Genomic DNA, 13,186 nt, shown 5'->3' with positions numbered 1-13,186 from the left:
ATAAACTAGGCTGCATTGTCAGTAAGACCCCATTGACAGTGCACATGTTTTCCTCTTCTTCAGCCCAGGCTTGGGATGGGAATTCTGAGCCCAGGGTGTGGGTGCTCGACAGAAATTATTAGAAAAACCCAATGTTGCAGCAAGACAGTAAGACTGCTGCTGTTCTCAGCTGCATCTAGAACTTTTAACTTGACTTCTAAGTCTTGGCTTTGACCTTCCTGATTTCTTGGACCAGCTTCCGATGGTGGACCTGCTTATTTGATTCAACCGTGTGTTTTTAGAGTCTGAAAATACCATGCTAACTTTAAACAAAAATTTCTCTTTTCTAAGAGATGGAAAAACTGTTTCTCCCCCTTTTGCCCCATTTTGGTAATAGTACAGGGGCAGAATCTATTTAAGACATTTAAAAGCAGATTTTTACTAGGGTTATGATAGCTTAGAGAAGCAGAATTCCAGAGAATTCTGCATTGGGAAAATGCAACTTGGAACTCCTCTAAGAATCAGCACTAAAATTAAACCAAATGTCTTATCTCATTCGATAAGGAGAGAGACTTGTGGATATTGAGACAGTTTTTTGCATGACTTGAGGTCACTGGGCTCATGTGCAGCTCAGCTTGCTCTTGTTCTCAAGGTCCAGGCTTGTGGCTACAACAGTTAGAAGCAGAAAAAAATTCTGAAGAACTAAGTAAAGCTGGGGTGCTTTGACTGACTGTGCTTATTCCACAGCTTTTGAAGATCCTGATAGTGCCGTTGATGACCGAGATAGTGACTATCGCAGTGAGGCCAGCAATAGCATCCCACCTCTTTACCATACGACTTCCCAGCCCAATGCTTCTGTGCACCAATTCCCTGTGCCTGCGCGATTGCCACAGCAGCTGCTGCTTCAGGGCAGTTCCCGGGACTCTTGCAATGACTCTGTGCAAAGTTATGACCTCGATTATCCAGAGCGGCGGGCCCTCAGGTGGGTATTGGGAACAAAGCACTTTCTCTTCCTAGTATGCAGGTCCCAGGATGCAACTGACATCAAGGATTTGGGTACCTTAACCTGAGGTGACAGAGGAAATATAGCAGTATGGTGGATCAACCTGCAGCCATTTTATGTAGATTCTGTCTTTGTTTTTCCTCTTCCATATGTTCACATTTATGCATATCCATCAGTAAGAACTTTCTTTATAATCATCAGGTGAGGGCAGGCCCACTTGGGGTGGATGGCTGAAAAAAGCCTGCTCATCTCTCTGCCCAGCCAGTGATTTTGATACACCTTTCACCAAGATTAAAAAAAGGAAATCACAGATGTTACATGCTTGGATAATTCTTCCTACCTAAATATTTCCCTGGGAACTTCAGAAGAAAACCAATATGATCTCACTATAGCAGATTCAGTACTTTTGCTGGACTTAAAAAAAGAAAACCTTTTTATTAATTTCTTAAATACATAAAACATTTACATGTAAAAATATATTAAGGTGTGCTACATACTATACAGCAAAGAATTTTCCACCCACACCTGTTGTCCTCCTCTACTGCATCACCTTCCTGTCTCCTAGTTCTCTTACCACCCTTGTTTCTTATTACCCTTCCGTAGACCATCATCATATATTTATGAGTATACAAGCAAATACATACATATATGCTCCCTACTCTTCACCCAACTTTAAAAAAAATCAGACTTAAAATTTAGAGAAACAGTACAATGAACACACATATTCATGTTGCCTAGATTTGCCAGTTGTATTAACATTCTGTTACATTTACTTTATCTCATTCTCTCTAATATATGTTTATATACACACACATTTTCTTTTTTTGGCTGCATCACATAGCTTGTGGGATCTTAGTTCCCCAACCAGGGCTTGAACCTGGGCCCTCAGCAGTGAAAGCACAGAGTCCTAACCACTGGACCTCCAGGGAAGTCCCACACATACATTTTTTTTTCCTGAACCATTTGAAAGTAAGTTGCAGATACCATGTTACTTTACCAGGAGGTACTTCAGCATGTAACTCCTAAGAAAGAGGACTTTCTCTTACATAACCTTAATATTATGATCACACTCAAGAAATTTGACAATACAATGATATTATTTAACATATAGACCATATTTAAAATTTTCCAGTTGTCCCAATAATATATTGGGACATATATATATATATATATATATAAAATATATATTTTTTCCTTTTTGATGCAGGATCCAATTAAGGATTATGGTACATTACATGTAATTTCCCTGTTTCTGTAGTCTCCTATAACCTAACAAAATTCCCATACTTTTTTTTTTTTTCTTTTTGTCTTTTGAGGCACTAACATTTTTTGAAGAGTCCCAACCAGTTTTGAGAATGCCTCTTAATTTGGTTTGATCTGATTGTTTTTTCATGTTTAGAATCAGGTTAAACATTTTTGGCAAAAAACACTGCATAGATGTTTCCTTCACAATGCCTCAGCAGTCACATTTTACCTTGTCTCATTATTGTTGACGTTTAGTTTGATCTCTTGGTTAATCTGGTATACATACTAGATTTCTCCAATGTAAAGTTACCTTTCTTTTTGTAATTAAGGGTCTCTGGGATGATACCTGAGATTGTGTTAGTATTCTGTTTCTCACTCTTGACGATTTTTAGTGACTAAGTGACCACTTTGATGTTGTTTCTGTTTCCTAAATAAATGCTAATGGCTGTTAGATCTATAAAAGAACACATTGAGCTGACAAGCTCCGAGTCTGCAGGCCTTCTCTCCAACCCCACCTCTGTACCCAGGAAATAGGCAGTCTCTAACTTCAGTGAAAGTAAGGTTGGCTGTCTTCTGTATTCACTGACTTAAGTTGAGCGTGTAGCTTCTGATTCTGTAATCAGTATAGGGAAAGGTTTTCATTTCACTGTGATCCTCAATACATATAGCCTTTAGATTTCACAAATGACAAATTATGATGCTTTAAATAATTTTCTCTTTGTGGTACTATAACAGGGTTTGACTTATGGTAGTCAAAGATTATTTTTATTATCTTTTATACATATATATAGTTTTAAAAGTAGTATGTTTGACTATATTCTTGGCTGTACTGCCTAAAATACAACCTTCAGCAAGTTAACAGCTTGGCGGCTTTTCAGATCCAAATTCATCAACAAATTTAGATTTCTTGAAATCCCTTGATATATTTTTATGGATTATTTAACAGTTCTAAACTTTGGCATTGTAAATATATTCTAAATATTGATGGAATATGTTCATTTTGTTTGTTTCTTTCTTTCTTAGAAAACAAAAGGATCCTAAATAGTTAATGGTAGCAAGTGAAGTATTTTAAAGTTGTTATAGGTATTCTTTTTCTAATGTGGAAAAACTTTTTGACTACATTGCTATAATACTGATTTAAGAACATGTGGATTTCCTTATCTTGTCTTTTCAGTCTGAATGGTTTTATCAAATTGATAATTTTATTAATTTTAGTTTTCTCATTGAATATGTACTAAATCTTATAATTTTTCTTCCTTTTCCCTGTTTTTCCTTTTTTTCTTGCCTTACTATTCTTCCATTTTTATCTCTTTACATCAGACAAGGCTTACAGGTTCAAAATGACAAAATTAGGATTATTTCATATTTCTCTGATGTTGACTGTGAAGAGCAAGAAGGTATATATGAGGAGATAGAGGGGAAGATGTCACAAGAAGCTCTAGAAAACAGTAACATAAACTTAAAGGACGAAGGGGTAAAAGAAGTGAGAACTCTTTCAAAAACTGATAAATATTACAGCCAACAAATACAACCAAAGTATAAGAATTGGAAAAAGATACCATCTCAAAGCCAAGAGACAGAATTCTCTACTGCCTTTAATTATGACCTTAAGTTTGAAACATCTACTTTCTCTAGATATCCTCAGAAATATGATACAATAGATAGGAGAAGGAAAAAGACACCCTTATATAGTCATTTTGAAGACAGTGAAAAAAGCCAATATGATGATAAATCAGGAACTAAGACTAACTTGAAAAGTACATATCCTAACACTGAAAATTGTAACCTTTGCCACGTTGAGAAGAAGGAACAAAATTACCCAGTTTTGCGTCCCTACAAAAATGGATTTGTGGTTAAGAGTGGCATGTGGACCACTAACTTGGAAAGTCATGATTATGATCTTCCTGGTTGTTCTAAGGACTGTGAAAAGGCATCTGGCTTAAACCAGCATGTCACTAATTTCACTCCATTAGATATTCTTGAAGATTCTGCCAGCAGTACTTCTGATGAACTTCTGGGTTCCCCCGTTTCTGATAAGCAGGAAGATTTACTGTCACCAACATGTCATCCATCCAATGTCCATCATATTGGAGGTTTTCCAGAAGAATATTATAGAGCAAATCCTGCATTCGCATCACAAAGGATGAATTGTGCTACAGACACACTTGGAAATCTGTCTGGGTGCCCCATGGAAGAGATGACCCCTTCCTCTATTGAGGAACCCAAGGAGGACTATATTGATACAATGGATGAGCTTCAGTGTTTGGTAGAAACAGTGTCAGAATATTTAGCAGAGAAGGAAGAGGAGATTAATAGATTTGGTTCCCTTTCAAAAACTAAAGAAACACTTAAACACAATAGTACTGTTAATAATGCAGAACAGAAAATGCCAGGGGATCAAATACCATCCTTAAACATTGCCAAGAATGACAAGGACAAAGCCATCTCTTTCCCTGAGCTGAATGGAGTAAAATGTGCTGTTGGTTCTTTATTCAGTTCACTCACAGAAAAGGTGGGTTTAGGCACAAAGCATCTAACAACCTCTGTGGAAAAGCTGGTTTATTTAGTTCCAGAGAAAACAGAAACTCTTAATCAGACAGAAGCGATTAATTCGCCATCTAGACCCAGAGCCAAGTCAGTATCAGAGAAGGGTCTTTCCATACAATCTCCATCTCCATTATCTTCTCAAACAGTTGACAATAAGGACGTTGGCAAACATGACAAAACCTCTGAAAATGAGCACATGGACAGTAAAACTGGAAGTTTAAACTTTCAGGATCCAACAGAAACTATTGGAAGGGACTCTGCTTCACAGAGTCAGAGTTCAGTTATAAAGTCTGTTTGCAACATGCTAAATCCATTAAAAATCTTTTTGGAAAAGGATGAAACCAAAAAAGATGATGACCGGAGCAAGCCAACGAGAAAGGAAAACTTTGTTGCGTGTGGTTCGGAGTCAAATCAAAGGGAAGATACCCTTGGCAATGACAGTAACATTGTCACTTTGGATAGGAGTGATAGAGAAACTCCTCACTACCAAATGCCCCTAAGTGAGGATTTGTTGTCTTCCCAAGCAGCTATTGAACATTCTAACTTAGCTCATTCTGCAAATGAGAAAGATGATGTTGCGAGTCCGTTGGAAAGAGAACCCTGTACAGATCTGTCTCTGTTACCAGATCAACGAAAAATATGTGCCAAAGATACTTTAGGACATCATTGTGAAGCTGACAGCAGAACTGCAAATAAAGAGCCATCTTCAAAGCCATTAGAGGGGGACAAAATTACTGGTGATGATGATTTCCTTGAGCCACTCAGAAAATCCTTTAGCCAGTTTTTGCTCACTTCCCCTGAGACCTATTCAAAGGAAACTTTGTCAGACTCTATGAAAATTCACCAGTTGGAGGAAGATGGATGGGAAAGGGGCCCTAAGAAAGGTGGGCATTCCTTTTCCTTTAGTGGAAAATTAGATATTCCAATTTTCAAAGTTCTTAGTCATTCTGAAAAGCAGCAGGATGTAAGAGAGAAAGGAAGCATGCTCCCTTTGTTTAAATTTTCTTTCACTGACAGCCATAAAACTGTCAATGACCAGAGTTTTCATGGCTCAGCAGTAACCACTGATGAAGAGATCCAAAGAAATTGCCATGCAAATGCCAAACTTAGTTCAATAAAATCTAGTTCAGTTCCAAATATTCATAGTAATCTAGGGAAATTTGGTGATATAAAGACGTCTAATAAGAGTGACCAAATAAATACTCCTGAAGATGTCACACTTAATAAAATAAAGTCTTATTCGGCTCCAAATATTATTAATGATCTTGGGAAATTTGGGAGTATAGAGGAATTACACTCAAGTGACCACACAGCAATAGAGAACTGTGAAAGAGATACCTTAAACATTCCTGGAGTTGTGTCCAAAGAGCATATACCTTCAGATTCTTTAGGAGAAAGTAAGAATTTTACACAAGTGACATCCTCAACAGTACCAGACTCTTCATTAGCGTTTACTTCTACCATTTCGAAACCCACCTTGGTTGATGAAATGAGTGATGACAAACTTGTAGATAAAGCTTCCAAGAAAAGAACCCAAGGAGGCCTCCTTTCTGGACTGTTTAACAGGTTTTCTTCTCTTGAAAACTTGTCTAATCAACAAGAATTAAATTTGAAGAAAGATGACTCTCCTCACAGGAATAATACACTGAGCTTATTCTCTGGAATATTTAACTTGAAATCAAATAGCAGTATGACTGATTGTAAGCCGGATGAAACAAAGTCCATGTCTTTAGGTGACCTAAAGGGTTTGAGTGGAAAAAAACATTTATCCTTGGATGAGATCCCTGTTACTTCATGTGTGACTTTTGAGAACCAGAGGAACCATGAAAAACAGGAAACTTCTGGCTTCATAAAAAGCTGCTTATCTTTACCTAAAGAAAACATACCATTATCTGATGCTTGGGTTGATAGCCATTATTGCCCTCCTACATGGAAAAACCAACGAAGTGAAAAGAATTTCCCCTCTTCTGAGAACAGTGTACTTCACTGCACTCCAACTGCTCAGCAGGACCTATTAGAGAAATCTTTGGCTAAGAGGCAAACACCACACCATGCTCTTGAGGCAAAACTACATGAAAATTCTAACAAGTTAAATTCACCTGTGCTAAATACTAACATTCTTAGTCAATCAAACCACTATCAGGCTTTTGAAGAGATGAACAATCCTTTCTCTTATGAATGGGATTCTGATATAAAAGATTTCTCTAAAAATTCCAGAAAACTTCAGCCAGTTTATTATATGTTGAATCAAAATACATTTCCATCAACCGATGTTTTCTTGTGGCCTGACTCAGAAAATCCAGCAATAAATTTTTGCCAAAAAGATCAAAATGCAAATATCTTGGAGTGGAGAACAAATCTAAACAGTGTCGTTTGGTGTGACTTACCACATGAATCATTCAACCAGTTAGCATTTAATGAAGATTACTTATTGAGAGGTGATATGTGGGCAGCTAACTCATTATATGGAAATTCTGGTTATCTTCCAATTAATGAGACTAAGAAGGCACTAGAAGAATTGCCCATTGACTTAAGTTGTTCTTCAGGTTATGAGAAGAGTACATGCCCCGTAGTTGATCTAGACTCATTAAGAATGGATGAAAACTTTGTTTATTCAAGTGTTTGTTATGAATACCAGGAATGGTTGTCATGTCTTGAAAATGGAGTGTGGTGGCCATCGGAGGATGGAGATTATGGATATTTTATGTTCCACGATGGTCAGTATATCTATTCTTTCCTTACTGATTCTACTGGGCAGTATGTATATTTATTTATACCTGATTGTTCTTATGAAGAGTATTTGAATTGTGACTTACAGACAAATGATCTATCAAGTATTACATTAGATGATAGCACTATTCCTGCTTACAGTTTTAAAGTACTTGACAGGGAAGATGAATTACTGTGGTATGTTGAAGAGGAACCAATTGATGACCCTCTTGATTTATCTGTAGTTTTGCCAAGAAGTGAGGGACCAATGTATCTAAATTTAGGAATGTTTTCACAAGTACTTGAAAAGTCAAGTTATGGCCAAAGGGATCAACCATTAGATTTTTCAGGCTATACTCCTCAAAAGTCAAAGGGAGATTTTGCATCTTTTAAAGAAAGGCTGGGTGGTTCTGAAGACTCTGAGTGTACATTGGATCTCAGAAATCAGCCCCGAACGATTGGTAATCATGTCTTAAATAAAAATCAAATTATAAAGGGAGATAAGAATCAGACTCTAGCGAAGGATTCATCAGTTAACCTTTCCAGTTTCCAGTGGATCCAGTCTTCTTCTGAAGAAGCTGCCTCTTTGGTTCATCCTGAAAATAAGACTAACATCCCACAGCAAACAGAAGAGATGTCATCATTGAACAAAGTGACTTCGTCATTTTCTGCTTTGGGTGCTTCAACTGGAAGTACTTTGAATTTTGATAAGAATGAATCCTTAGAATCTTCAGCCATGCAGAAAATAGATCAGCAGTCAAACTTAGCAGAGATCACAAATGATGGTCTTCAGTCATTAATCTTGAGTAAGCAACTAGAGAGTAACTCCCAAAATGAGGAAGAAAGTCTTCTCAAGAAGGATTCAGAGAGACAAATGGTATCCAATGTTCAGCGACCAGAATTTACTAAAAATATGAAGAAAGAATTCCCTTTAAATAAAAGCGTTCATATGAAAAAACAAAATTTGTTAAAATCTGTTTTCCAGGTAAACCAAACAACTTCTCAGGCTCAATCAGATATAGAAGACAAGATGATTACAGCTGATTCTGTTTCAGTTCCTCTTGTATCACAGTTTAGTAGGGATGAATGCAAGAATTGTGAGCCTCCTCAGGACCAGTCTTCCAAAGAGTCTGAGAGAACATTATTTAAAAGTGCACTGAAACTCTTTGGTCGGGGAGAAGACTCTTCAGTAAGTGCAGTAGCAAACGAGAAACAGGAATCTCGATTTTTGAACTTCTTTAAAACCCAGGTGATTAAAGAAGGATCACCAAATTTAGGAAAGAATGGTGATAAAAATAGAAAGATATCATCTCAGGAAAAGAATGAATCTCCTGGTGTTTCAAGTGTTTTTGGTTCCCTTGGGGATTTCTTTAAAACCAATGTATCTCCTAAACAGACAACTGAAAATATGTCTGTTTCTTCAATGACTAATAAAGATGAGGTCAAGTCAAGTCCTAATCCTGCACATCTAACTAAACAGGATGTTGGGAACTTTCCTGCTGCACCAGTTTCCTCTAAAGGGAAGGTTCGAGTTAGAAATCTGAACAAGCAGACTACTATTGATGACAGTGAGCTAAAGGAACCATCAATTAGGGAGATCCAGGGTGATCATTTGACTGACGAAGAGGCACCCTCCAGAGACCACCAACTCTACCAGTCACCAAATTCATCTTTCTCAACAGGTTGTCTCAAAGAATCCTCCAGAGATTCTTCAGTAGAGACTAGTGGTGTGTCTACAGTGACAGAAGTTCCAAGAAGTGATAAAATATCATTAGACATTCTGAGCAGAAGAAATTCAAATGAACAAGATCATTTTTCTGACAAAGACCAGAGTTTTTCAACTGCCACAACATCTCCATCCCAACCAGAATTACCAACCAGAAAGAGTATATTTTCTTTCCTGACTGGATCCGAAAAATCTGAGAACAGAGCCTTTACTACTCTACCAAGAACCACATCTCAAGGAGGAGGGCTATTCACACTTCCTTCCTTTTTTTCCACTGCTAACTCAGGCAGCAAGAAGAATACCTCTCTTAATAGCTCTTTCAGTTTCTTCAACTTGTCCTTTTTGGATGAAAAGCAGCAGACTCCTGGGGAAAAACACAGCCTTTCAGCTGTTGCTCCAGTGACTTCCCAGCCCTGTAAGAAGCCAAGTGTTTTTGTAGACATGAGTAATACAATGACTAGAGAAGATTCTAATGACATTAGAGGTAGCATAGTCCCGGAGGTAGTTCATGAACAGCAAATGGCTCCTTGTGTTTCCATTAGCAACACCACTAAGGTTACCTCCCTTGCAGATGAGCTCAATGTAGAAAACGACTATCCAGGAAAACTAGGTTCCAGTAATGGACCAGGGGCATCTTTAAAAGATTTCCAGGTAAGTCAGTCACGAAAAGACATTGTTGCTCATTCACCGCAATTTCAGGCACAGTCTGAAACACTGCTCATTGGTCCAGAGACCCTTGAGGTATCTCCCCATGAAGAAGAGGCTTTCATACAGGAAGCCTTTCTGAGTGACTCACCAGCCAGCTCTTTTTCACATGATAGCCATTTGGTTGAAAAGCTCAACCATTTTGACACATGTACTACATACCACCAAAGTGAAAGATTTACCAGTGACCCACTGAACTTGCCCTTAGAAAAGGCCCCTGATGAGGTCTTAACACAGATCCTGGAGCCAGTTTCTTCCTCTGTGGAGCCAGGATGTACAGGGCACCTCCAGAGTCAAGATGCAGATAAAGTGGAAGACAAATCAATGTTGGACTCTTCAGTAGAAATGCTTTCAGGGTTTGTGACCAAAGTGAAATCCTTCTCTGGGTCCTTAATTGAACCTCCTAAAACTTTCTCTGGGCTTTTCTCTTCTCCTAAACCTCCAAAGAAAAACTCCTTTTTCTCTTTTTCTTCTGGTGCATCATCTCAGCCTCTCAAAGGTGAGTTATTTGGACTTTTTAAAAGTCCCAAACCAGAGACATACAAACAAGAATCATCTATTCCAGCTACTACGTTGCTTCAAAATGGTGGTTCCAGACATACTGGAGAATCAGTACCTCCCGAAAATTTGTGGAAAGAAGCTACCTTTGGAGCACTCAATTCAGAAGCTATAGTCAGTGACTGTAGAATGACTGTGGTTAGTGCAAAGTCAGACTCGGAGACCTTGACGGATGATCCTAACCTAACAACTGAAATGGAAAACAATAATATTCCTGACAATATTCCAGAACCCCAACGTTCTGAAACAATTGAGGCTGCATCTTCTGTCTCAGGGGACGATACTGGGCAAGGAGTATTGTCTCTGAGTGATGAAGGAGACATGGGGATGTTGCAGGGTACAGACACAGAGGCATCATTGGAAGCAGAGCATATCTCATTGCCAGCACAGTTGCATCCAGAACCTACCTGGATTGCCAAAGAGCTTCCTCCTCCAATTCACCTACCTCTTCCTCTTGAGCCAGAGCCAGATATGCAATCTGCCTCCACAAACCAAGACTTCTTAGAGCTACAGGCAACCAATTCACTAGAAACCAATACTACAGTGTTCAGTGAGGCAAGTGTTGGCCAGAGTGCCACACTGGAAACCCAAGGGTACCTTTCTCACTGTCCGTTGGAGGAACCTGTGCTTTGTGCCAAAGAAAACTATGGGATACTTGATGCCCAGAAAGGTCCACCCGCAGTCCCCAAGGAAACGGAGCAGCCAAGTCCTCATTTTGAAATCCCAAACATGATCAATTGGCCAAAACTCCATTTCCCATCCTCTGCTACTGACTATCGGAAACCACTGAGCTCTTTCTTTTCCTCGCCTTCCTCCTCTGGCAATAGGGCAGCAGAGACTGGTTTCATGTCCAGTTTTAAGAAGTTGTCAACTCTATTTGAGGGAGGTAATGAGGGGAAAGGGAGTAGTGCAGTGGCAAGTGATTCAAAACTAAGGTTTGGAAAGAAGCTGGATCTTTCATTCCCGTGGCCGAAACAGAACAAATGGGACCCTGAACAAATGCCTGCAGAATCCTCCTCTCCAGTTTTGGTTATCAGCAGTGATCAGGACCTTAAATTCAGTGAGGCTGACAAAACTTTGGAGTCTTCTCAAGTGCCTGGGGCCAGTGCTGAGCCAGCTAAGGTTTTGACTCAGCCCTCTGGGACCTCTGGGCAGCTGGAGACCAGGCCAAGTATATGTGCTCGTGAGCTTTCAGGGCCTGGAGAAGTGGAAAACCATCAGGAAATCCCAGCATCTGGAGAACACGGGGGTACCAAAGATAACCTCTCTGACCCCACCTGTCCTTCAGAGAGTCATGAGGAAGAACACTGCACTGTCTCTGAGCTACTTCACCAGCCAGAAACACATGAAGAGGAGACAGCGCCTGCTAGCATTGACTCTGATTCAAATGTACAGCAGCCAGTTGCTCTACATGACATCAAGGAACCAAAGACCAGCAAAAGGCCTGTTCTCAACTAAAGCATCATAAATGATTTTAAAGAATTGACCATTTATGATGCAGTGACTTAGTGGTAGCTTAATCATAGCCTGCTTTTTATCCTTCCTGTGTCTTTCCCAGCGCCTGAGCTTCATGTTAATTAGGGGTTAAGTAAGAAGAAATAATAGGTGGATATTGTCATCTTCTCTCTGCCAAATGTAATTCATTTATTGGAACAAGGAGCTTCCTGCTTAAAGGGAAGACTAGGTCATGAGATTTACTCACTCTGGTTTGCTCTGCCTTGAATAATGCAGAATGGAGAAGGGAGGGCAAGAAGAGGCAGCAAGTCACTGAGTGGCATATATTAATTACAAGCACATGATAGGCTAGAATGCTTCCTTGGGCCTTTGGCACTTATATCTGTAATAGCTAGGAGAGACCTACTTTGCTTTGCTTTTCCAAGTCTTCTAAGATGCTTTCTCCAGTGGCAATGAGGGTATTAAGTAAAATACAAAATGCAAAGGATGGCTTGGAATAATCTATACTATATATATTCCGTATGGATTTGCACAGCTTCTTCCAGTCTCTGCATTTTACTACCCATGAGACTGGTGTCTGATAAGTGCTTTCAGTACAGTCTCACAGGAGCTCAGGGCTATCGTTTGCTGTAGTTATTCAGTCTGGATCATTGTGCAGGGTCCACCTGCAAAGGATACTATTATTTCCCCTAAGAAGAAGCACCATACAGGGCATTTTAAGAATGCTGCCTTGAACGCTGGCCCAAACCAGTCCAAAGAGGCTGGTCAAGTACTTTGGAGGTTATGTGAGTATGTGCGCACACATGTTCATGTGTATATGTGTGCTGGGAACTACTCAGAACAGTGGCTTGGTACCTATCCTGCATGGGATGAAGAATCAGAAATCAGCCTGGAAATACCAGATAATTGGGAGGAATCATAGGGAAAATATCACTGGAAAACAATAATGATTTATCTTCATTTGGCCAAGAGTAAACATAAGCCCTTTAGTTAAAGCTTGACTCTTTGGCAAGGAAATTCCTTGTCCTTTTGCACGGAGGCTTTCCAGCAGAATACCAGAAGTAAAACAAAGGGCCTCTGACTTGGGATGGAACTATCCAAATGGGCTAGGGTAGATCTTATATTGATAGATCATCCCCAAGTCCCTCCATTTTGAATAGGACTGAATCCCCCAAATTCAGTATACGGCTTAAGGGAGTAACTTTGAATAGTATTCTTTCTGGTCACGATTCACTGCCACATTTGCTATAGCTGCTGCC

The 13,186-nt window shown here is 39.3% G+C and overlaps 1 protein-coding gene across 4 annotated transcripts in view; it reads left to right on the top strand.

Moving 5' to 3' along the window:
• Nucleotides 1-13,186, top strand: part of UNC13B (unc-13 homolog B) — a gene marked incomplete at its 5' end in the record, with an annotated part of 226,251 nt that overhangs the window by 117,778 nt on the left and 95,287 nt on the right. For 3 of the 4 annotated variants that reach the window (XM_082842533.1, XM_082842532.1, XM_082842531.1), the window contains one exon: nucleotides 727-961. In XM_082842533.1, coding sequence (XP_082698659.1) covers nucleotides 727-961 — 235 coding nt within the window. Of the gene's footprint in view, nucleotides 1-726; nucleotides 962-3,862; nucleotides 11,915-13,186 lie in introns of all 4 variants that reach the window. The other variant, XM_082842534.1, reaches the window with a different exon arrangement.

The sequence above is a fragment of the Leucopleurus acutus genome, assembly GCF_964270905.1.
Source record: "Leucopleurus acutus genome assembly, chromosome: 7".
NCBI lineage: Eukaryota > Metazoa > Chordata > Mammalia > Artiodactyla > Delphinidae > Leucopleurus > Leucopleurus acutus.
Note: the sequence above shows the minus strand (reverse complement) of the source record. Positions and strands in the feature narration are given on the sequence as shown.